Below are 26,145 nucleotides of genomic sequence, written 5' to 3' on the forward strand. Positions count from 1 at the left end.
AGGAGTGGAGAAGAGAGGATAAGTGCTGATAAACACCCCAAGAAATCTGACTTGCAGGAAATGAAATTGCCATTTTACATTTCTGGTGCTCATTCAGAGAGCAGCAGGATAGGAAAAAAAAAAAAATTCAGACTTGTTCAGAACCTTCACATTTTTTTATCTGGAAGAACAAAGGGAACACATTGAGGGGAGCACAGCACCACTGCTGATTTTGCCAGAAATAAACTTACCTACCACAAAGACCCCGTGGATGAATCCAGGAAAATGCCAAGCCATATCTCAGCTCCACGTTTGCTGCCAGCGAGGCTGAGATAAGTTGTGTCTCCTCTGAGGTGTTGCAATACAACCTCTCCAGGAAAACCACCTCATTTTTCAAAAGTTTTATTGTTAAGTTTGAAGACTAGACAAGGTCGTACTGGTTTTACATCGCTCTACATGATTTAAATATATACAAAACCACTTGAATATCACACAGCTTGAAAGGTTGCAAAGGTCATTTGTGTCCGAGATACTTCTGTACTTACTGACACATCAGAAGCCAGCACTGAATATTATAGTTCACACTGGTTGTATAGCAAAGATACACTCATTTAGTATCCTTAGTCTTCAAGACTGACACTTAATTTGTACTCAGCCATTCCAAAAGAGAAAGTCAACCTCGGATCCAGAGCCAGTGGAGGCGAAGGGCCCTTAATGCAGATAAAAAGGAGCCTCGTGCTGGGGCTTGATTTCCCAGGCTGTAAATGTAGCACATTACCCAGCTGCATAAAGGTGAAGCCTGCCTACAAACACTTAACGGGTTCAGGGTGAAATTTAATTAGGAGAACACTTTGGGTCTTGTTCAATGTCACTGTTAGCAATTAATGCACAAGTCAGGGATCATTTCCGAGCTTTTCTCTGTCCCCTGTCAAAGGGATGTCCCCTGTCCTGCAATTCTGTTTTGGTTGCTTTCACTGGGAGAGAACAGCTGTGTTAATTTGTAATCATGGTATTCCCCCAGAAAACTGAATAAAAGTGAAGAGAAAAAGTTTAATTCTATACCTTGATCTGATTCTCGTTTTGTTAAATCTGAAGGATTCCACATAAGCCAAGAGCTATTTCAGACTGATACTGCTGACACTGGGAGCAGAATTTGGTGCTGGAAATGCCATTCCAAAAGAGCTTTCTGGCAGCTGAGGAATAATGCCATTGGAAAACCCCTCAGCATGGAGGTTAACATTGCAAGGGCTTCACATATATGAATTTTTAATAAATTATCACATAGTATAATCACAAGGTATGGAGCTATCCTTGCAGTTTGTGAAGGCTGCTGGCAGCTGAGAAAGCTGACACAGGACATGAGGATGAAAATGCTCAACACTAAATTAATACCAAATTAAAATTACTGCATTACATTTCATGAAATCTCTATATGCAGGTGAAGGGATAACAATCAAATTGCTGAACTAAGAAAGATCAATTCAAAACCAAAACTGAAGCTACCAAACATAACTAATATGAAAGAAACCAAAAAAAGGTTAAGAACACAAAACAAATATTTCTAAAGAAAGTTAACATGAATTGTTAAACTACAAAGTCTAATTTTCTGAAATGCCCTCCTGTTTTTTGGATACACTCAGTGAAATAGCTACATGCTATTCTTCATATCTGTAATTAAGTTCAGGGTCAACTGCTCTCCCAAAAAAGGAAAATGTACTTACACCTTTTAAAGTATTGTGTGTACGTCCTAAAGAGATAAATATTACCAGATTTTTTCCTTTTATTGGTTTATTTTTTAACATAAAGCCCAAATTGCAAAATATAGGCAGTGGGTAATGTGGGGATAGACTTGTCCTCCATTATTCAGATTTTTTTTTTGGCTCATTATAAGTACCACCAAAGGGATTGACTTTCTCTTTTAAATCACTCCTTTTGCTTGAAGACCACTCCATATATACATCATTAAGGAATGCTGTTAACACAGTTACAGACAAGACAGTAACAGTCTAGTGGCTTTTGTTATGCAGCACAAAGTAAAAAATAAAGAACAAACTTAGCAGTGTTGCACAGGACCTCAACATTTCTTACACATACTTTTACCTTTACAGGACTCTTCTTTAGAAGTCTTTAAATGTCTAAGCCTTATAAAATAAATACTTGTATAAATACAGTTTAAGGATTAAGTCATTTTGTAGAGGCAGGGTGTTCTGTTTGCTAAAATGTGACAGTTTAAGTGACACTATCAGAAAACCGCCACCATTATATCCCCAATTCTTGTATGTAAAATTCCTGGCTGCTATTCTAAAGTCTTTCACAGTTCAATGGATAATATATATTTAGTCTGTGGTGGAGAATGTGTGATTAAATGCAGGTTTTTTGGAAATCCAAACCGTTTTGTTTCCAAGGTAAACTTTGCCCTTTGCAGACTGTGGGCCAGCCAGCTGCTGGCCTGGGAAGCAGTGCCCAAGTTCATACTTCAGAGTTTTGGTGAGAATGTAACAGTGACAGAAAATATAAATTCAGTGATATTTGCTAAAACATGCAGCTGCATCTCTCTCTCCCTCTCTCTCTCTCTCTCATTCTCTCTTTCTCTCCACATCAGCATGTCATGAAATTAAAATGTTGGCAGTAATCCCAAGTGCTGTTATTTCAGGTAACAGATAAAACCTCCCCTTGCTCCCTGTCCCAGGATCCTTTTTAGGCTGAGGTGCTACTCTAACATAGTCACAGAGTAATTTACTCCAAGGAAACTTGGACTGCTCCTCAAAGGTTGGCATTGTCCTCTCAATCAGCGGGGAAACTGAGGCACGGGGGAGAATGTCCCCCCTCCTGCTCCACTTTTCCTCCTAAAAACTGCTTTTTAAACTGGGGGTGCTGTCATGCTGTGTGTGAAGCATTTCTACGGATGGGGAATGGTAGGAATGACCTCCTCGTGGCTCCCTGGTGTGTCTGGAAAGACATTTTAGGAGCAGAGGGTGACACGGGCCAGGCTTTGGTGCACTCTGATGTCACCTCTTGCCTTCTGGGAGGAAAGCTGTGACTTCAGGAAGTGCCTGAAGGGAGGGTTTCCTGGCAGTGAGGGAGTCATTCCTCCGGGGTGTCTTTTAGCACCTGGTTCCTTCACCCCCCATTTTCCTCCTCACAGAAATTTGGGGTGCTTCTGAAAGCAGTGATTGGGTGAGCAGCCCTGTCGAGGGTTGTGTGCTCACCCCTGGACAAACCAGCATGGAATGGCATTTCTGATGCACTGTGTGCTTTGACTCGTGTGGAACCCAAGGTGAGACACCACAGTGCCCTGGTGCCTCACCTCAGCCTCCTCGAAAAAGCACAGAACTGATAAACTTTGGCAAATCCCTTAACTTCACCATACACTGATTTGGTTATCTACCCAAACAGGTGATTTCTTCCAAGGAAAACAACACCAGCGGTGTGACACTAAACAGAAAAGATGGAGATCGTGCCTACAGCATGCAAAATAGAGAAGGAAAATGGGGCAGTTAGGAAAACCCTCCAGGTGCACAGACTCTGCTGTCTGCAGGGAAGTGGTGAAAGGTAGCTTGTAATGTCACAGGTGCTGCGTTGCACAGCCTGGTCCAAAATATATATGTGTCATAAGTACTGACAGTGTTTGATAGGCACAATTACTGTAATGCAGTCATCCCCAAGTAAACTTATTGCTAAAAGCTGCAGTATCACTTTTTGCAAGTCAGACGGTGGTATGGTTTATGGAGAATTCGTCAGCCCAATGCTCCTAAAGCTGCAAATGAGCTTCCTCACTCTATTTCACTTCCCTTGTAAAAAGGATGCTGCCATTCTCTTTCCCCTTTCCTTTCCCTCAACGCATTTCAACTGGTGGTGAGCAACTCAAAGGAAAACCGGGAGGACAATTCCACAGCAGAAGGGACAACACCAACAGATCTCAAGGGCAAAAATCGGATTGGATCGTTTAAAGGGCAGGCTTAGACCTCCTGGCGAAAGACAGCTAGCGGCCTACCATAAAATGAGCGAGCACTGGTTCATGGAAAAACCCCACTCAGCATCCTACAAGGCTTTGCACAGCTTCTTCTACAGCGGGGGCTCGTGGGGCGGGCGGGCGGTCAGTCCTCGGCCGCGCAGCCCAGCAGCTCGGAGCGCAGCGTGATGCGGCCGTACCACGACCAGGGCAGGATGCGCACGTGCCGCGCCAGGATCGGCGGCTCGATCACGTTCTTGCGGTGCGTGTCGTTGTCGAAGTTGCCCTGGAACACCTGAGGGGAGGAAAGGGGAAGGGGTGAGGTTGCCTGGGCGGTGGGACTCGGATGTTCCCAGGATCCGCGAGGGGTTTGTACCGTCGGGAGATCCGGATTGAGGCTTGCAGTGGAGAAGGAAGGGATTGATTGGGTGGGATTAGGAGGAGTTCTTGGTTGTGATGGTGGGGAGGGTCTGGGATGGAATTCCCAGAGAAGTTGTGGCTGCCCCTGGATCACTGGAAGTGTCCAAGGCCAGGTTGGACACTGGGGCTTGGAACAACCTGTGTTGCAGAGCAGAAGGACATTGCAAAGTGATGCCTTGCTGCCCTTGTGAAATCCTTGCTCACTGCTGTTAGTTTACCTAGCTAGAAAAGCACTCTGGGAACGACTCAGCTAAACTGGAGGTGGAAAACAAGTTCCGTAATTGTAAAACAATGATTAGAACCAATCAGTGCTCACACCGTGGGGCTGTGGTTTGTCACACCTGATGCTGTTCCTATCCTGATCTATAGTAATTAGTTAAGCACATTTGTTGTGCCTCACAAGTATGGAAACTCAGAACAAACTAACAGTTTAAGAACCCTGTATTTTTGCAATAAAGTGTTTTCACCATACCATCGTGGAAATCATGTGTTTAACACCACTAACCTGGGATAGTGGAAGGTGTCCCTGCCCTTGGATGATCCTAAAGGTCTCTTCCAACCCAAACCTGTGACTCCACAAGCCCCTGCCTTTGCTAAGACATCATCATTCCATGACCCACTCAGCCCTGGTGCAGCCAGAGCCTTCCATTCAAAGCTCAGCCTGCTGTTCTGCCAGGGCCACGCTCTGAAAGTTACACAAAAATCATTAACATTTAAAAAATTAAATGTCTTTTTACTTGGCATTTGTGCCGCCTCAAATTAATCCCAGGAGATCCTGTTACTGTTTCTGAGAAAATAACATTAATAATTAAATTAAGAATTTTTATTGCATCACTCATGGACGTAGCTGGGATGCAACCCCATAAACCCTTGTAAAGTTGGTGATTATCAAGGATATTATCTTTTCATGTCAAACAAAACCCAGCAGATGAATTAAGGGCATCAGGTGATAAAAGTAAAACATCCTAGCACAGTGCAGTGCATGTTATGATCTTATTTTGACTCGTATTGGTTAACCAACATTAAAGTGAGTTTTCAAATTTCTACCTGTGATAAATCAGTGCCAGATCTCTCCCCTGCCAGCCACTATTTAAATTCAAAGGCCACAGCACCAATTTTTGGCAAAACGATCAGATTATCCCCTTGGGTTATTTTCAACTTTTATGGGAAATGCTCATTCTCTTAAAATGTCAGCCAATTCACTTCTCATTTGTGAAAACTGAACCTGATGGCTTTTTGACTGGAAATGAATGACTATCATTTGCACCATGCAGAGAAGAATATGGACCTCCTGGAGGTGTGCTTACAGGACTGAGTTAATGCAGAATTACAAATTCCTGGAAGTTCTTGGGAGAATATCAGATTTTGAAGCCCGAGGTGGCTGATCCAATATTTTAGGCCTGAACCTCTTTCTTTTATGATACATTTGCAAAACTTTTTGGTCCCCACGCTGCACCTCTTTGTCTAAATTCAGCATAAAAAAAAAGCATATTTGGCTGATTTATCCTTCTATGTATTTCTGTGCACCTGCAAGTTATGTGCAACAAGCAAAAGATTTTGCACCTATTTGAATTTTTGAATTTTCTCCCCAGTGTTGTCCTTTTAGGGCCTCAGACAAAATCTGTGCCTTCCTTCTTTCACAAGTGATGAATTCCCCATCACACCAGCACAGAGGTGGGAGCATTAAGGGATGTGGGAGCTCTGATGGATGGATAAAGTGGCAGAGAGAATGACCACAGAAACATCAGTTTTGTGAGTATAAGGGAAAAAAACCCAAATTATTTACCACAGGGAAAATTGTTTGCTGCCTGAGGAGAGTGTTGATACATAAATCAACAGGAGCTTGGGCTAACAAGGTTTGCACCTCAAGTTCAGTTTAATTTGCAGCGAAAAATAACAGGCAGTAAGTTCATTATTGAAATTACAGTGGCACCTCCCAACACCGAAAATGCAGCTAGGAAAGCTTAAATGTATTTTTTTTTTTTTAATTTGATACGTTGTGCATGCATACAAAATATGTGTTGATATTTTTTATCAGGCCAGATGTTGAGTAAAGCATAACTGCAGACAGCTCTTGCTGCTGAACTACTGGAAAATTATTTTATTCGTTGTTTCACTCTTCCTATGGAAGATGCTTTTCAAAGGTAACACTTAAATGAAGGCTTAGAACAAGGAATGTTGTTTACCAGAACCTCTCCACAGCCCCAGTGTTCATATCTGCATACAGATATGCAAAATAAATAAAATTATGTGGTGCAAAACCAGCAACAAATACAGCTGAAGGAGGGAGGATTGTGTAATTTACTTACAGCAGGAAAACAAGAATTGAGTTTCATTCTTAACTCATACATGATCTCATTACCACTTGAAGTCAAACTCATCTGTTTCAGGGGTTATTTTATGCAAATATAAAATGCACCTTCCCTCAAAACTCAGGATCTAGTTTAAGAAATTAACTAAACTAGCTAGATCAGAAAAAAATATTTTAGGGAAATAAATTTATCAGGAAGTGAGGGAAGTTTTGTCAGCATCCACAAATGTGAGTGAAATGCAACATTCTAAAAGAAATTCACTGTTCTTTTTCTGTGGCCCCATGGCAAATTTCTTATGGGGTAAAACATACCCTTTTTCACTCTTCATTTTGCTTTAGCCTCAATTCACTAATGGAGTCAAGGAATTTGCAAAGAGCAGGGAGGACAAAGGACAAAACATGACTTATCAGTACAAAAGAAAAAGCTGTTTCTGTAGCTAAAAGTAATTTTTATTCACCTACCTGTTGCTTTTTGCCCAAAAAGTCAACACTAAGCAAATCACCTAAGAAATGAAAAACTCTTGAAAAGCTGGTGCCTCTCAATGATCACTCCTTGCATTTGCCTCTGAGCAGTTTTTTTCAGGATACCTCTGAAGACTGTAATGATTTTTTTTTTAAATTTGAGAGGCTGATGTTGGAATTACAACACAATGCTCTATGTTAAAAAAAAAAAAAAAAATCTCAATGACAAACTAACCCCAGGGTGATTTATGATCAAGAAATAGAGACCAGGATGTGAGTTTTCAGTGCGTCACAAAGGCAGTGACACCTCCACTGTGAGCCCTGGTGGGTGCAGACCTCATCCCAGACAGCAAACAGAGAAAGAAGCAGCAAGAAGAAGGTTTTTTTGTGAGTTATGAAACAGATAATTCTCCTCAGGCTGAGAGGAGATGCTGCAGAGGTCTATAAAGCCGTAAGTGGCGTGGGGAAAATCGATAGCAGGCAATATTGCAGTGTCCCCTTGGCAGGGCCAGGAGGGGACAGCAATGATAGCAGGGTCACCCTGAGCCATCTAAAGGTCACAGCTCCCCTCTCAACACATAATTAAACTGTGGCACAGCTTCCACAGCCTTTAACCACTGCTAAAGAGCAGATAAATTGTGAGGGGAAAAAGGCAGCTGGGGCTATTAAGGACATGGAGAGGAAAAAAAGGAAAAAAAAAAAGCCAGAGCTGGGAAAGGACACCAGGGAAAAATAGCAACCCTGCTTTTCCAATTTTCTGGTCATCTGCTGCAGGATGCTGCTGCCTTCAGACAGGGCTTCACCCTCCCCACAGCCAGTGCCTGCCACATTACAAGCTGGCCTCTTTTTTTGGTACAAGTGGACTAAAAACTCCTGCTTTTTTTGACAACCCTGTTGTGTAACATTACAGATTTTACAGAGGCTGTATCCTATTTCTGTCAGTCTGCATACCCAAAAGGTGTAACTTGCTGGAATATTGACTCAGCAGCTCTGGCAATTTTACACATACAAGCCCTCCAAACCTACGTGTTGATCCTCTGCTCCTCACCCTCTTGCAGCTGCTGTTGAAAGGAAAAGGCAAAAAAAATACATGCTTTCAAAATGTGATACCTTAATTCATGATTATTTTATGAGCAAAAAGAGCGAAAGCCTAGAAAGTAGGTACTGATATTCTCTGCTGAAAAGATTTCTGATTTATGAATGGTTTTTGTTTACACTTGTGTCCAGCAAGCAATTTGAATGTCTTGACTTCAAACATTCAGTGAGATTTTTCAACAGAAAGAAACTGTTTTATGGCATTAGCAGAAAAATGCAAATTACAACAATGTAAGTTGATAGAATTTTAAAAAGAAAAGTGTCCTATGTTTTAAGACAGAATAATTTAGGAGAAATCCCTGAAGATGGGCAGCTTGGGGAAAGGAATGTTTTCTGCTGTACCTCAACAACATTTTTCACACTGAGCAGAATATTTCAAAAATGTTATGTCATGGAGCAGTTAATCCTGCTCATATTAGAGGGAGAATATTTTATAAAGACTACCCAGACATGTCTCCTGTTTGGACTTTGCCTCAGTGCAGAACATCTCAATATTCAGAAAAATAAAGGTGGCACATGCATGTGCTTGAGGGTAAATGCATTTTTGGAGTGAAAAAGAGGAGAAAAAGACATCCCCTCTCTCAGTTATTATACATAAAGTGCATAAATATCATATCCATGAATATGTGTTACATGGCCTGTATTATCTCCTCAGCTTCAGAATAGACAGAGGGGGATAAAACTTTTAAACTTAGCGAAAAAACTCTCATTCTCACTATGTTTCCCATCTGATCTACATGCTGATGCTACTAAAATGGGAATTTAGTCCTCTGTGCATGGTTTATAGGAGGTCCAAAGTTAAAAAGAGAAATATTTTGAAGAGCAAAATATTTTCCCTCCAGAAATGCTTACAGAAGTTCAAGGCAGATTGTTAATATGAGCCTTTTGTCTGTTTTGTCCAAACCCCCAGATTTTGGTGAGGTAAGAGGGAGAGAGATGTGTGTGTGTGCTGAGAGAACACCTGAAATGAGCATAATTAGATCTTCATCTGACACAAATCATGATAATTCAGCTGAAAGCCATGGAAGGTGCTCATAATTTAAACCAGTGCAGATAAAAAAGGAGAAGTCCTTAGATTAGAAATTACAACTATGATTACAGATACTAGTATTCTCTGGTAATAATTTAAGTAATGTTGCTCAAAAAAGGTTAATTTCCTGTGTCAAGTACTTAGATTATATGTAGGAATTGAATCTATCAGTGTGAACCAGACATTATAACAATTAAACACCATCAGGAAAACCATTAACCAATCTAACAGGAAGATTTTTGACCTGAAATAACTTTTCTTTAATAAGTAGGTTCCTGCCTCCTCTCACACTGGCAACAGGCTGTACGTTCAGAAGCAAATAAATTACAAGTATTTCATCATTTTGTGCACAAACCCAGTGGCCATTTGCATACTGGGTATTGTCTACCTGCAGTTAATTGCACTGCTGATGGCTGATGGTGAGTGACAGTGCTGCAGACTGCCAGACTCCTCCAGGCTACTTTCAAATGTTCTCATCTTCCTGCAAAAAGCAGCCTCTGAAATGCCATTTGACACCGCAGCTGGCCTTGAGTTACCTACAGCAGGCTGTGCAATTTATAAATCACATGTGGAATGTGATTAAAAAAAAAAAAAAAAAAAAAAAAAGGAAAAGGTCAGATTTGGTTTGGACGTCCTCAGCTTTGGAGGCACAGTGAGCTACTGACCTCTAGTTGAGAAAAACAAGATAGCTATTAGCTCTGGTCCTGTCTCTAAAATATATTTTCTCCCTACATGCTAGCTTGCAATGTAATTTATTTTGCTTCTTGGAGGCAACAGGCGAAACTTTCATAATTTTTCCAGGCAACTCATTCAAACTACTTAAAATGAATGAGAAAGGCTCCATTTTCTAAAGACAAGACTTTTTTTTTTTTTTCCCCCAGTAACTTTTTGTCTGCACTCACAGGAATTCAGCACAGATGTGAAATTAAACGAGGGGCCATTAAAATAGCAGAAGCCAAGCAGGAGCTGCAGGAGACACAGCTCTGGGAGCAAGCTTTTCCATTTGAAATGGTGCAAAGAACAAAGCTGAACACCCAATTTCCTCCTCCTCTGAACCACTGCTTTGTTAAGGGTTGACCAAATTTGCAGGCTGCACACAGTGTGCAAGATACGATGTTGTATGTTTTTATACAAAAAAAATAAATCAAATAAAATGTGTACAGCATAATGCAAGAGACCAGTGATTTTCTCCTTGGTACATGAACTTCAAAAAATGATGAGGAGGGATAAGTGAATAGCCCCAGGAGTTCAGTGAGATCTGCTGATTTGTTAGGGCTCATACTGTAAACAGATCAACAGTGAGATGCTAAGCACCAGATGGGATTAAATTCCCAGCTCTTGCCTAAATGCACTATAAAGTCACAATATTCACCCACAAATCATTATTACCAGCCTGCCAAGAACTCCATGATTTTTGTGTCTATGACTAAAATTTTTCTTTTTTTTTTTTTTGCTTTCATCCTGTCTTTCTTTCCCTGAAATGTTTTGGAACCACCTTTCCCCTAAACTTCTTGATGATTAAACAAGGATCACAGGATGAGCACAGGGTGACTAAATCACCTGCAGAAGAAATAAGAAATCTGTGTGTTCTGTCCTTCACGGAATAAATCAAGATGTTCAGTTAATAAATAGAACTAATGAGGGTAAAATATGAATAATTTATGCTTGCTGCTGTTAGTTATTGGTATCTACCTTTAACCTCCCTTTCATATCTCCTGGATACAGATGTGACATTACACAGAAGTTTCACTTTGCTGTGAAAACTTGTTTTTTTTCCCAGTGTTCTTGCATTTGGGAAAAATCTTGTATCTTAAGCTAAACATTGTTTTATCTCCATTGATTTTATTTTTATTTCTATTGTATATCTACGCCATAATAAATTATATATAAATATAATAAATTATATTAATTTCTATTGTATTTATTTCTATTTTATTTCTATATTTTAGTTCTGTCCCACTGCACACAGGGCAGGGTTTCTGTCCCACAGGATCACACTGCATCCACCCAGCTGGATGGTGAGGAAGGGCTTTGGTGCCAAAAAGGGTTTAATGGGTGACACTGCATTCCTCTGGCCCAAGGCATTTATGTGTTCTCAGCAATGAAATAGATGATGCAAACTGAGGAGAAATAGGTTGAAGTACCCCAGCCAACACAAAATGGGAAAATGAAGATAAAATCAGATTTTATCTTCTGAGGACAGGGTGGGTGTGTTGCAGCAAGGGGGATAAACCACCTTTCCCTTTTAGAGGATATTTAAATGCTTGAGCTGCCTGTCTGTATTGTGGAATTTTCATCCCTATCCGTTTCTTTGAACATATTAAATAACAATCTGATGGAGGATGGCGCAGCCTTGTCTGAGGTGAAGGACAGCTGAGTAAATGGAGCTTTAGCTCTGAAATTTCCCAAGGGTTTGGGTGTTCTTGAATCCCATTTTATGCTGAGAAGACCTCAGAGGGCATGGGAGGAGAGGAAAATAGAGTCTCCATAGGTCAAAATGCACATGCCTAAGTGTTGTCTTGAGATCCTTTCCAGTCCTACCTCCTATAAAATTTTGCCAAGTTCACTGACTTCTGGAAAGCCAGACTCTGTCATAAGAGTTTTTAACTTTTCCAGATGTTTGTGGATATGGAAAAAAAAAGTTACAGATATTTTAGTTTATGTATTAAAGGCTAGACTCATATCAAGTAAACTTGTTTATTTTGTACAAATGTTGATTCAGAAATCCTAACTTCTAATTTCCAGTGAAGCACATTTGATCTTATTCTGCTTTTAATTGGTCTTGCCTTGTTAAAGAATCATAACAATATGCATCTATTTTATTCTCAGTGATGTTAATTAATAGAGGGTATGATGTGTTTAAATGAGACAATGATTAAGAGTTTTCCATTGCTCCTAATGGAATATGCACACAGCAATTAACAGTCCAGCTGATGAAGAAAGCAAAATCAATTTAATTGCTTTGGCCAGTGGTGCAAACAAATGCAGACTGGAACAGTGACTTTAGGCCAGAGTGCATTTTCTTTTAGATTTGCTGTGACTGTGTTATCACCAGGGACTCCAACCCATGTTCTGCTTCACAATAAAATGAATGCAACAGTTCACAGCAGAAGTTTGGCTTGGGGAAGACATTTCTTTCACAGCAGAACTTTCCCCCCTCTTTTTAAATGGCAGGGATTTAAAACAGGATGTGCACAAAGCACTGAAGCCCCTATCTGTCACTGAAATTGAATACATTTGTGGTATGCCTGCTAAGGGTAAGTTGTTTGTTTCCAATTTTTATCTGACAATGAGTTACACCAAACACATCCATAATCACTGCTGTCAGAACCTTCCCAGTCAGGTGGCTAAACCAACTCATTTTGCTTTCCCTATCTGAAATCCTTCAGAAAAAAAAAAACCCCAAAACAAAGCTCAGTTTAGGTTAAAGCCACAGTGAGCTGACATTTGGGTTTCAGGAGTGAAACTTCACAGGGTCATCTCTGGATGGCAGAGCCTGGCAGTGCAGACACAGACAGTCATGGACTTGATCCAGTAATTTAGGACTCATTCCCCTAATCAGTGACATTTAATCAATCACTTAAAAGCAGCACAATGTAGGAGACACAGTGATCCAACCCCCATCGTTAGATCTCCCTGTGCTCATACAACACATGTCAATGCATATCAAATTTTCTTCGCTGTTTAAAAGAAATTTAACTTAGTTGACCTATGTGAAGAATATGTTGTTTTTTTTCCTGAAGGATTTTTATTTATAATAAGAAATACAAGTGGAAGTGAGAACATTTGTCACCCTGAATAACCAGATTTGAGATGTTATCAGACGCATCAGCCATCTGGTATTTCAATAAACTTTTCTTTTGTTTCAATCAGACATAACCCTGATAAGACACTTAATAAATAATTCACTTTTTGTCATCTTGCTTAACATCTCCCTAAGCAATACATATGGTGTAATATTTTTTTTAACAGATGTTATTATGAATTTCAGGTATTTGCATTATAAAAGTGTTACAGAGTTTAAATGAAAGGTGTAATAAATAAAGAGAGAAAAGTTAAACGCTCAAATCAATCAGCAAACCTATACTTTCCCTATGCCTCTCATTAAACATTTGCACAGGAAGTTATGAAACTTTTTTTATGTTTCATATTCATTTTACAGTGTAATAAAAATAGTATTTTCAATGGGTATTTGAAACACTGGGCATTAATTTCCAGAAGAAGAGAATCTGTCCAAAATGGTCGAGTAACAAGGATGTACTTCTCAGGAAATCACTGAAAATAGGACATACCTGCCAAAAAGTGCACTGAAACCCTGTTTTTGAGTACACAAATACTCTGCTATTTATACACCTTCTGCTCTGGCGTTAAATGAAGAAATAATTCCAATTAATGGAGACCTGTAAAGTTTTATGCCCCATGTTTAACGGCATTAAATCAGGTGTGTGGCACTGATGGGTGTGACATTATTGCACTGTGAATGTCACTGTGTTGTATGACTCCAACCCGTGGGTATGGAACCCCACAAAACGATCTGCAGACTGTCACCAGTGGTGTCACCACAGCCAAAAAACACCGATTTTCTCTCTGCTTTACCTTATCCTTCTTCTGCTTCTCATCCTGGTATATTTTCCAGTGCTCCCCATCGTTGCTGTAAGCCAGCTTGTAGGAACCCACAAACTGCACGTGGCCAAAATCTTTAGCTCCCTGGGTAATTATCCCAGTGATCTTCGTGGGGATGAGCAGGTCCACCTGGGCAGAAAAGTTTAACAGAAAAAGAAGAAAAAAAAAAGGAAATAGAAGAAAACAAAACAGAGGAGAACATAATTAGAATTTCTGTTTCCAGTTCAGTTTTGCAAAACACCAAAGCAAAGTGGTGCAGCTCCCACTGTGGCTCTCCCATGGTGTGCTGACACTGTGGACTGTAATTTTACTTCTCCAAGCTCTAAATCAATCAATTTATTTTTATGTTCCATTTTTCTTTTACCTACTGTTCCTACTACCTAATGGCACAACATGGAATAATCTCACACCATTCTCCCTTGTGCTGATGTCATACACAATCCCAAAAAACCCCAGAAGTCTGCACTGGGAAAGATCTGTAGCTAAAAAGTGTTCCTAATAATCAGAATAAAAGGCTTATTCTCCACGTACCTTTCCAATTCCATCTCAGTTCATGAGCCCATGCTTTAGGAATTCTCTTAAAACATTTGTTATCATGTTTCTTTTCCTCCTGAAATTTCTTTCTTTCTTTCTTTTTCTACCTCAAAAGCTGGAACTTACTCATTTATTGAATTTTTATTTTTTTGAGCTCTCTATTTTATAATCTTAGCACAATACTTTTAGAAATGCAAGGCAGAAGTGTTAAAGCCTAATAAAATCTGAGCTTTCAAGTGGTTTCCACGTGAGTCAGCATGTCTGTGATCAGGTTTTTTTGAACCACAACCCAACACTGAATGTAACAAAGTTGGGTCAGATGCCTTGGATTAAAATGATCAAGAAGGAGAATGCAATAACAAAAGTAAATTGACCTAATAATGTAATTTCAGAGGAAGAATGAAGGAGTTGAACTCCCTATCAAAACTGATATTTTCTTGAAATTTGAGAGTATAACCGAGGTTTCATTCTGTCCTCCAGCAATGTGGTGAGCCAGTAAAAAAGAAATAAGAAAAGGTAGATTTATTTCAAACAATAAATGGCTGTGAAGCAGTCGGCATTTTTAATATTGTGCATTAAATCAGGCAAGAGAGACTAAGAGTAAAAATATTGCAGTGAAGTGAGAGGAGTGCTGAACTCCACGAGCAGATGACTGATATGTTGTTAAAGAAAAAAAATTAAAAGAAAGTAAAGAAATAAAGAATCTCTGGGAGAGGAGAGGAGAGGAGAGGAGAGGAGGGAGGGAGGGAGAGGGAGAGGAGAGGGAGGAGAGGAGAGGAGAGAGGGAGAGGAGAGGAGAGGAGAGGAGAGGAGAGGAGAGGAGAGGAGAGGGAGAGGAGAGAGGAGAGGAGGGAGAGGAGGGAGAGGGAGAGGGAGAGGAGAGGAGAGGGAGAGGAGGGAAGGGAAGGGAAGGAAGGAAGGGAAGGGAAGGGAAGGGAAGGGAAGGGAAGAGAAGAGAAGAAGAGAAGAGAAGAGAAGAGAAGAGAAGAGAAGAGAAGAGAAGAGAAGAGAAGAGAAGAGAAGAGAAGAGAAGAGAAGAGAAGAGGGAGGAGAGAGAAGAGAGAAGAGAGAAGAGAGAAGAGAGAAGAGAGAAGAGAGAAGAGAGAAGAGAAGAGAAGAGAAGAGAAGAGAAGAGAAGAGAAGAGAAGAGAAGAGAAGAGAAGAGAAGAGAAGAGAAGAGAAGAGAAGAGAAGAGAAGAGAAGAGAAGAGAAGAGAAAAGAGAAGAGATGACTGTTTAGGGCAATCAGACAAAGGAGCCTGGATATCCCAAAGTTTGAGCAATCAGTAGCAACTAATGAGCAGCAAATCCTTTCAAGGAGAGGAATTACTTAAAATGTTCTACACTGAGATACCAAAACATTAAGGAGAAAATGTCAGCATCTGCAGAAGTTCAAGAATTTTGGCTGTACCAGTATGAGCTAATTCACAGCCATCACTGACTGCCAGTAGCAAGTTGGGGCACCACAGGATATGAAGGAGGAAGGAAAAACCCTTTCTGTGTTCTCTTTGTTGAGTGGAGAGGGAGAGGGACTCAATCAAGGACCACTCAGAGCAGGAGCCTGGTTTGGGAGCTTTCCTGGTGGCTTGGAGGGACTTTTCTGTTCTGTGAGGAGTGCAGGGCAGCTCTGTTCCACAGCCTAAGTTGTCCTCTGGGAAACGAGCACTGCTAATTAGCAAAAGTCTTTCATGAATTAATAAACACCAGGTCTCCAGACCTTGCTTCCAAATATTTTGGAGTCTAAATGAATAGTCTGTTTTTCTGAAAAAGACTGATCTGGTGAGGAATCACTAATTGGTCCACGCTTCCAGGCAGCTTTTGAACTAAACATTTCAGAGTCGACTTTAGATTCTCTTTATAAATAATTTTGACATTAGCATTTTACAAGTGTAACCTCTTTTTAGCAGAGAATGCTTCTTACACTAAAAGTCAATGTCTCTCCTGTTAACTTGAAAAAATGCCTCCACAAAACCAGTTGTTTATTTTTAAAATGTTGAAAAGCGAGCTGAGAGTATTTCACAAATATTTAACATGGCCATGACACTCAGAGTGCTCCTCATTGAAATTCAGAACAGGGAGAAAAAAAAACCTTCTCATTAAGATTCAGGGGATTCTAAAGGTAAAATCACAATAAATCTTTATTATCACATAGATCCTGTGTTAATAAAAATGTCCTGGTAATGATGGTTTTGTGCTTATAGGACATATCCAGTGGCCTTGCACTCTTGTTCAGAAAATGATGGGGGAATCTGGAAGGTAATTTGACACATGCTCAGGGTTTTTTTTAGTAAGATTTATATAGGACTGTGCAGAACACTTGTATGTGTATTTATTTATTTTTTTTTTAAAAGTGGAAAAAAAATAAACAGACTCTTATCTAGGTCTTGACAAATCAGACAACACATATTGCTGGAGATGAAGGAAAAGAATAAAGGATTTAGCACCAGCATTTCCATCTCATATTTTAGCATCTTATTTACTTATTTATTCATAAGCAGATGAGAAGCCTTTAGGCAATAAAGATAATTAATTTTAAATTAAAGAAATACAGCTTTTACTTTGTAGTCTCATTACCTTGCATTTCGTTCTTCACACTGAAACTACTTTAGAGCAGAAAGGTGGGGAGAATTTACACCACTTTCTAGGTAAAACATCTGCACCAAAGCAGCCTAAATGAAAGTCATAACTTCCCATCAGGACACAGAACACTTTTCATTCAGTTAGTGCAGTTTGCAACTAACAGGCAATCAAACAAATTACCAGGGAGAGAAGTTGAATTAACACACAACCACTATGCACCCTTCAAAGCTGAATGTGATTAACAGGATTAGAATGTGACTCTGGCTTTTTCAGTGCAGCAGAATTTAGAAGGAGGTAGAGGCAATTAGTCTGCAACTGATGGGATCATTAGCTGGTTACAAGGAGAACCATGGTCTGCAGTTAATGTACATTTCTACAAGCAGCTGATCAAAAAGCAGTTTAACATCTTGTGTCTGAAGGAACCCTCTTGGGCTGTAACTATTCCCTTTCCCCACCTTGTTTCAGATGCTGCTGACAATCCAGCATGGTTTGGAGGAGAATTAATTTAGGGGAAGCACAAATACACCTGAGCATGGCAGATTTGTGATGAACCACAGCATGGAGCTCTGTGTGCAGTCAGTGGGGTGAACACCAGAGGCTCCTGAAAACATCAACCATTCCCTGATTCTCCAAAACACAGCAAAACCCAGCCAGGCTGCCCAAAACGCCAGAGATGCTGAGATTCAGTTTACAAAACAGAATGGCTGCTGAAATGCTGTTAGAAACACACAGATGTTGCACATCTGCAGCAAGCCCACGCTACCATCACTAATTTAGACATGCCATTTTTCCCAGTTTTTCTTTTATTTACCTTTGTGATCCTGCAGGCTGCTTGGTTTTTTTTTTTTTTGTTTGGTTTTTTTTTTAAATCACTCATCAGACAACACACCGATGAATGCTGGGAAATCCCTAATCTACTTGGCAAATACAAAAGCAGTTTTTATGTCAAAAATGAAAAAAAAAAACTGGATCCAAAGCATATGAAAACATGAGGGAAGCACTGCCAAGGTGGGGACAGTTTTTACCCTCAAGAGACTGAGAAAAGAAGGTCCATTTACTCCATCTGCTAAATCACCAAAGTGAAGGTCTGCCTATTAAATATCCTGATATTGCAATGAGGTCTCAGGTATTTTGGGATGCTCAGGAAAAGGACAGCTGGGCACCTGAATCCCACCAAGAGAGCCCAATGTAATTTTCAGGTAAATCACCTGTCCTGAGCAGGTTATTTACTCTTTATTTAAGACCTCATGATTCCCTTGAATCTTTCCAGGGTGCACTGGGACAGTCAGAGCTGCTAGCTCTACCCAAGCCTAAAAAGAGGAGGGACAGGATTGCAGTTTCTACAGCGAAAAGGCAGAATTGCAGAATTAAGTATCATGTAATAAGTAATTCCTTATCTCATTACATCAGATGAAGAGGCTTTGAGCTCTCTCGATGCCCAAAATCTGGATATAAAGGAAAATTAGTGATGGTAGTGTGTGCTTGCTGCAGATGTGCAACATCTGTGTGTTTCTAACAACATTTCAGCAGCACTTCTGGTTTGTAAACTGAAACTCAGCATTTCAGGCTTTTTTGCCTGAAGACTAATATTAAACCCCCAAAAAAACCAAACCCGAAACACCCAAACTATAATGCCTCATGGCCAATTGCATCTAAAAAATTTTAAGGGAAAAAACCAACCAAGAAAATATATGCCCTTTGTAGAGACATATATTTTTCATCACAGTATCTTATATAGGATCGGGTTTTTTTCTGTAGTCACTTAAATATATATTATTAGGGTATAAAACAAATAGGATATGAAAAAATAAAGTTATGACTGAAAATGAATTGCTCTAGAAGCAGCCATAATAATCTGACAGAAAGAAACGTTTTTTAGTATTTTTGTCAATATTCTGCTGTACAGGATTTTCATGCTTTTTAGGTAAAATAAAATAAAATAATTAAAAAATGTATTTGCATTTAATTGGGTATATATCAGCTCTATTAGCTGGCACATGTTTAAAATTGAACTTCTTCTCAAACCCAGATAGAGACAGGTTGTTTTCATATAAAATAAGACTGGAGTGTCACTTTATTTCATCTTTAAAAATGTGGAATTTGTTTTGCTGGCTTCTTTTTCATCCAGGCTTAGACCTTCAACATGATTTTAACACTGTGTCACAATATTTTTAATGCCTGCAGTCCTCTAGGCTAAGATAATAAATACTGGTCTTATTTTCTTATTGCTCTTAATTGCTTTTCCCTCTGAATGGCTTTATGGCTGCAGTAAATGCTCTAAAGAAACAGGTTAGGAGGAATTCCATATACCATCAGCTGTCTCCAGCACAATTTAAAAGTGATAAACTGTAGGGTGAAGCCTGTTGTTTGAAATCTCCATGGGCCATCAAAAACACCTCTCAGGCCATTATCCTGAAAATTTTGTCGTGAAACACACAGCCAGGCTGAAAAGTTACTTCATTTCCACAAGAAACTTCTCAGCTAGTAGCTGCTTCTTAAAAGGTACAGAATGTGTGAATCCTTCCTTAATATGTTTACATACCTAATAATCTCTGTTATATAGATATTACTGGAAAAGGAGGAAAAAGCTCACTTAAATTGCTATCCTGTTTTTTCATCATTTCAGTAAAATTTCAGGTGAAACAGGTGTGTAAGATCAACTGCACGTCCATTTTCAGAGCAGCATCTATTCCTCACAGAGCAGCTTTTCATAAACACACTGTACTAAGCTGTGAATAATCTCATTTCTCTGACATTTCAAAAATAAAATATTAAAAAAAAAAAAAAAAGCAAATTTTAACCTTAAGATCTGGATTTTCAAGAGCACCAGAGGGAGTTGTTACCCATTTCCTCTGGGACCTTAAGGCAGATGATGTTCTGTGGTTTTATCACCAGCCTGGTAAACCCTGCCCACAGCACACACAAGGTAATTTTAAATCAGTTTTCACCCTGATCCTGCAAACCAGGATGAATTCCATGGGTCTGGATAACCCTTGCAACTCATCAGGGAGTTCTGGCAAGGGAAGTGGTAGAACCAGGTAAAGGAAGGAAGAGAAAACTCAGAGTTCTGAAATAATAATAATAATAATAATAATAATAATAATAATAATGGTAGTATCAGTGATGACTAAAACCTACAACCTTTTCTCCTGCCACTGGGTTTTTCACATCTGTGCAGAGGATATTTTGGCTGCAATCACCATCAGAGGATTTTTGCAGAGATGACACAGTTGACTGCATTAGTTACCAGCAGTCAAGAAACCACTAATAAAACGTCTGACTCTCTGCTGTGGATCATCCAGGGCTCACCAGTCCTTGAGGATGCCAGGAGATTTAAAAATAGCCCATTAAATTACCAGTGATTAAGCAGGCTTAGACATCTGGAGGAGCTGCATTAGTGCTCTCCAAGAGTTGGGAAAATCTGGGGCACTGCCCTGTGCTAGGTCAGTCAGACAGGTTCTTGTGGGGAAGCCAAGGGCAGAACAACTCTTAGCTATTAAAATAAAGCAGAGAGAGCAAAAAAATATGAGTGTGACCACGAGCAGCTCACGACACAGCATTCTGATTGTGTTATGCTGCTTTTTTGTGAAACACTTCAGCTGAACACGACTGCCAGAAGTGACTGTGCAGTGAAATTCACTGATCCCAGCATGTCTTTATGGACAGAAATGGATAAGGAAATCGGAAAAGAAACTTAATTTACATCCAGTTCTTTATGTAATGGCCAAAAGAGGCAAAAATTGCAAAAATTTAATCATCCTGTGCCATAATAAGAAGCAGCTTTATTTCTAGAAGACATAATCTAAAGCAGTTCTTGCAGGACTAACTATAATGATACCAAGAACTTTTGATCAAATGTGTTGACTGAAGGTGAAAATAAAACACAGAAATGAGCAATTATCACAGTTTAAAAAGAAATACTATTTGCATTTCTGCTCATCTTTAATCTATAAGTAAGGAACAAATACTGAGATCATAGACAGGAATGTTCAACTTCTTCAGATATAGAGAAGAGCAAATAGGAGTTCTGTTGCCTCTTTTTATTTTAATAAAATATATCTCAAGGTGATAAGGAAATGCATCAGTAAGATTTCCTGCATGCCAGTGCTTGGTGCCAGTGGAGATTCCTTCATTTTCCTGTTTAAGAGCATTGCTGGGAATCTCAGGTGCCAGAGTGGGTAAAACAGCAGGAAAATACTGGCCAAAACAGAGAAAAAAAATTGCAATATAAGCAGGGGAAACAGGATATATTTAACCATAAATTTCAGAATGGCACTTGATAGAAACAGGAAGAGTGGGGAAGTCAACATTTCACACAAACACTTCAAAAGGCAGCCAGGAGAAGTATTGGTGTCTTGGGTTTCATTTGTCTTGGGATCTTGGTGCATGGTGAGTTTTAAATGGAAATCAAAGGCTGGTGGTGCAGTACCCGGGGAGACAAAAATCCTTCCCTACAAATGAAATATCATAACTTCTGCTTGGCTGTGAGTGGAGAAGATGATACAACACCTTTTATTTTATTTTATAAATACCTTTGTAAAAAGTTTTGGGATCATAAAAGGGCTCATCCACGCATGAGAAAGTCATTTTGAATTTAAAATGAAAAGTTTGTAATATTGTAATATTGCATAATAATGGTAATATTCATGGTGCCATGAAAAGTGGTAGTATGGAAGTCCATTATTTACCTGATTGGGTTGGTTTTGTTGTTTTGGTTTTTTTCCCCTCAGGTGATTAATTCCATGTCAAATATTTTCTGCAGCACATAAAAATGTCTCAATAATCTATGAGCACCTGAGCTACAGATTGGTGAGGAAATTGAAGATAAGCTTGCATAGAAGATACTGTAAAATTACTAATAATTAATCTAACTCCTGAACCATTGAAATACTAACAAAAACCTGCCTGCAAGCAAAGTTAAGTCTGCCTAGAAGACAAGTGGGGATAAGGCTGGAAGTTTCTGCTGGTGTGTAAAAGCTCTGACTGCACAACTCTTATTTTCACAGGAGATGCAGCATCACTCAGCCATTGTTTCTAGCAATGGCTTTGACCATCTGTCAGCAGGGATTGTTATGCATAACCTGCTCCATACAGCTATGCTGCTGTAGCTATAAACTAAAAATGCCAAAACTGTGATACCGGACTTTGAAAACAACAGCAAGCTGCTTTTTTTTACTGTTATTATTTTATGTTTTTATTTTTCTCTGTGTGTGTGCTACTCTCTGAAATGTTAGGGCAACCTTTTGTTTCCAGTGATACTCTGGGAACAAATAACCAGCATAACAAATCCAGTGATAATAACCAGCAGAAAAACATAAACAAGGTGCACTACAGAGCAGGAAACAGCTTTGGCTTTTTTAGCCAGAGAAGTATTTTTCCAGGTTTACAGGAGAAATCAGATTTCTTTTCCCCTTTAGAGTGAATGCCTTGTCACTTCTGAGGCAATAATCTCAGAATACACTCGCTTGAATGCAATTAAAAGGTCTATTAATCTTCATCCTGCAGGACATAAGAAATATTGTGTGTTATTAGTCAAAAGGACACCCCTGTGGCAGGGCTGGGCAAATAGGGCTCTGGTCAAAACAAGGTTGGGCTCCTGGCAGGACAGAGCCAACCTCGGGACTCAGCTCTGCCTTTGATGTGGCACAGATGAATTTTCCTGGCTTTGAGAACACCCTGCAAGGCTTTATTGGCTCTGCAGTGACCACAGGAGCACCAGGCAGGGCTGATTTCAGGGATTAATGCTCTGCTGAAAGCCTTGACCAGACCTGCTGCTGGGTGGGAAAATATTTTCCTGATCCCCAAAGTTAAAGAAGAAATAAACAAGTCACTACCTGCTGTCAGAGGAGAAAAAAACCAAACCAAAGCAAACCAAACCAAAGCAAACCAAACCAAAGCAAACCAAAGCAAAGCAAAGCAAAGCAAAGCAAAGCAAAGCAAAGCAAAGCAAACCAAACCAAACCAACAATAAAAAATTTAAAAAAAAATCAACAAACAAACCAACCAAACCCACCAGCCCCACCCAAAACAAACAAACAAAAACCCTGGACATAGCAAAACCCCTCAATATTGAATAAAAGGTGAAGATGTTTGCTTTTGAAAGAGATGATCTCCATCTTCTCCACTAAGTGAAAAGAAAGGCCATGAGAATGGATTTCCACACTCCAGATAAAAGTAACAATTGAGTAACTTCTACCATTTTGTATATATATATATATATATTCAATTCTAAAGCCTACATGACAGAAGTTCCACAAAAACTGATTGACTAGGATGTGTCAGAATAATATTCAACAAGGAACTTAGATTAAATAGAGTTTCAAGCAGTTCAAACTCAAATTTTAAACCAGAACCCACAGGTGCAGCAGCAGTCAATTCAAACTGCGCCATATTAAATTAAATATTAAGTAGAGCTAGTCTGCAACCAGAACTTTAGTATTCAGAAATGTTAACAAAATTGATTTTTCTCTGCAATGTGAATGTCACTTTTCACAAAATTAAAAGATTGACCATTTTAATAGTGAATTTCTATAGAAGGGAGTTAAAAATTATGCATGAAGTTTTCTCATTTTCAGAAGAACAGGAGTGAAAGTTAAAATAAGGATGCCAAAAATAAAAATATGACTGCCAAAATATTTTAAATTTAGTAGCAAATTTTAAAATGCTGCATTTTCACTGGGATGTTTTCCATGTCTTTTCCTATAAATAAGAAGAACATCTCAATTGTTGCAATTTTTTTTAAAATAAAAAATGGCAGATATTCCACCCTTTGTATTAATAAATAATTAATCAAAGGAGCTCTGATGTTTCACTGCGTAAGCAACAAGGTAAATCAATGCAGACAAACTGTTTCCTAGACCTATCTGTACTCTCCTGTCTGAAAAAGAAATTGACACAGCAGAATCATCTTCCTTAGGAAAATGACTGTCTGTGAATGACTTCTACAACTCATATAAGCCCTGAATGGTAATTTTTTTTAAGTATTTTTCCTTCAGATTTTTAAAATTATCACACTTTGTTTGCATCCTGACCCATGTGGACACATGAGAAGAATGCAGACATAAACACCCCTGTCTCACCTTCTCATATAACTCAGAACAGAGTCTTAAAAAGGTTTTTATCAGGCTAAGATAGTTAGGATCTAGCTGAATGAGGCTGAAAACAATGTCAAAAGTGATAGTTCTCCCAAAAGAGCACGGGACTAACTATTTCTTGGGTTATATTAAAAAAAATGTTGTATTATTTACAACTTAAACACAACCTTGGGTAGTTTCCTGCACATAAAACCTCCTGGAATACACAGAATGGTCACATTGTTAAGGGCCATGATAACAGCTGGATGTCCTGAAATGTTAAAAGTATTAAATAATATCACCACTATTTTTACTATAAATAACTCTACATGTGTTTCCAGCATCACGCTTGCTCCTTTCTGCAACTGACTTAATAAAGATTTGGATAGAAACAAATTATAGGCCATTTTCTCACTTAGTGAAATTGTTTATTATTTAATTAGTGAAAATGTTTATTATTTAATATATATTTTAAAATTCACTAGGAGTATTTTGGCCAAAACTAATTGCAAACTTTTTTTTTTTTTTTTTTGACAAGAAAACAACAGGGTTTTCTCGAAACAAATACAGCAAAAGAGAAATGTACAGCTATGGCTGGAAGAGTATAAAACATCCTCTCAGAAACATACCTGTTCCTTACAGTCAACAAGGCTGGATCCCAAAGAAAGTAATATCTGATGGAAAATATTTGCAAATTCCATATTTGCATTTACCCACAGAAGCCCTGCTGACATCTGGCCCAACAGAGAGCTGAGAGTCTGCTCTGCCATGAAATGGCACAAAGATGGGAGGTGATAAATTATTAACAAACTCGAAATCTTAAAAGTTTTGAACACCAACACACAGAGAAGTCTGTGAAATCACAGCATTAAAAAATCTGAAAAGAAGGTATTTTCAGCTCTGGGCAATGTGTTTTCTTTGTAGATCCATCAGATATTTCTTGCTGTTTTTTTGTTTTGTTTTTTTTCCCCCCTTGTGTTCCCAGTGTTCCTTTCACAAACATTAATCTTTTAAGCAGCTCCTGCAGCCCTGGCTCTGTCAGGTGGGTGTAAATCTGGTTTACCAGAAACCAGTGTTAACCATCAAAAATCTGCACCCTTTCAGAAAACAAATGTTTCAGTCAACCACAATTTTGAAACCCAGAATTTTTCAGTCAGCTCTGAGCACATGGTGGGTGCTGTGACATGTCAATTTATGCTAAGGGGGTTAAAAAATTGTTTTAGGTGTATAAATCAGAGAAATAAACTTGAATATTTTCCAATTTCATGTAGCAGCAAAAATTCTATACAAAACCTTGTGTCAATGTAAATTAACTCCTACTAGAAAGCTTTACTACAATATCTGGCAGATAGAAATAAAATATCCTTGGCTTTTTGTTGAAGAAGTGTCTGCATTTCCCATCAAGAATTCAAATGAGAAATTGTATTTTCCCCACTGCCTGCAAGTAGAGGTTTCTCACTCATGCATTGCAGTTCTGTGGAGTGGACTCTTCCCTGAACCTTTGCAGAAAATATACCCCTATTACTATAACAAAAATCAGCAGCAATTTGTGTCTTGCAGCAGATTATTGTGCTTATATCACTGAAAAAACATATTTTTTTATGTTTGCCATCATATACGATAGCGAAAACATTTGCTTTTCTCATAAAAACCTGTATTTTAAAAAGCACTGGGATTAATAGAAAATTTATATATTTTGAGCAGCATCATCTGTAATATTTCTCCTTGCTGATTGATTCCCAGCAAGTCTTTGCAGAAATGCCTTTGCACCAGCCTTGCCTTTAACCAAGGTACACCCAGGGGGAATAAAACTGCTCTGTTTTCCCCAAATGTCATGTTAAACTAACCAGACTTAAAGGCCTCGTGGAGCCTTTAGGTGAGAGTATTCTGCTCAGAGCAGGCATTTCAGCTGGGATTGAAGTGCCTTCCTTTCAGCCACAAAACACACACCAAAAGTGTGTTTAAAAGGCTGATTAACCTCCTGCACAAGCAGCAGGGCAGTTGTTCCCACAGGCTCCAGCAAAATAAACTCTGATTTAGGCTCTCAGGCCCAGGCATCAGAAATCCTGAATTCAGGAGGAGTTGGG

At 39.1% G+C, this 26,145-nt stretch overlaps 1 protein-coding gene and 1 long non-coding RNA gene across 3 annotated transcripts in view; one reads left to right on the forward strand and one right to left on the reverse strand.

The window, feature by feature from the left end:
* Window positions 1-365: 365 nt before the first annotated feature.
* EDIL3 (EGF like and discoidin domains 3) overlaps window positions 366-26,145 on the reverse strand; it is a 222,132-nt gene continuing 196,352 nt past the window's right edge. For both annotated transcript variants that reach the window (XM_085043169.1, XM_085043168.1), the window contains 2 exons: window positions 13,846-14,001; window positions 366-4,226 (listed from right to left, as the gene is read on the reverse strand). In XM_085043169.1, the coding sequence (XP_084899295.1) occupies window positions 4,077-4,226; window positions 13,846-14,001 (306 nt within the window). In that variant the 3' untranslated portion in view covers window positions 366-4,076. The remainder of the gene's footprint in view (window positions 4,227-13,845; window positions 14,002-26,145) is intronic.
* LOC146424220 (uncharacterized) lies at window positions 7,438-10,469 on the forward strand. Its single transcript, XR_014846982.1, has 3 exons — window positions 7,438-7,511; window positions 9,130-9,247; window positions 10,154-10,469. It is a non-coding gene; the product is annotated as an uncharacterized LOC146424220 (long non-coding RNA).

This window comes from Lichenostomus cassidix, chromosome Z, assembly GCF_008360975.1.
Source record: "Lichenostomus cassidix isolate B80296 chromosome Z, HeHo_3.0, whole genome shotgun sequence".
Taxonomy (NCBI): domain Eukaryota; kingdom Metazoa; phylum Chordata; class Aves; order Passeriformes; family Meliphagidae; genus Lichenostomus; species Lichenostomus cassidix.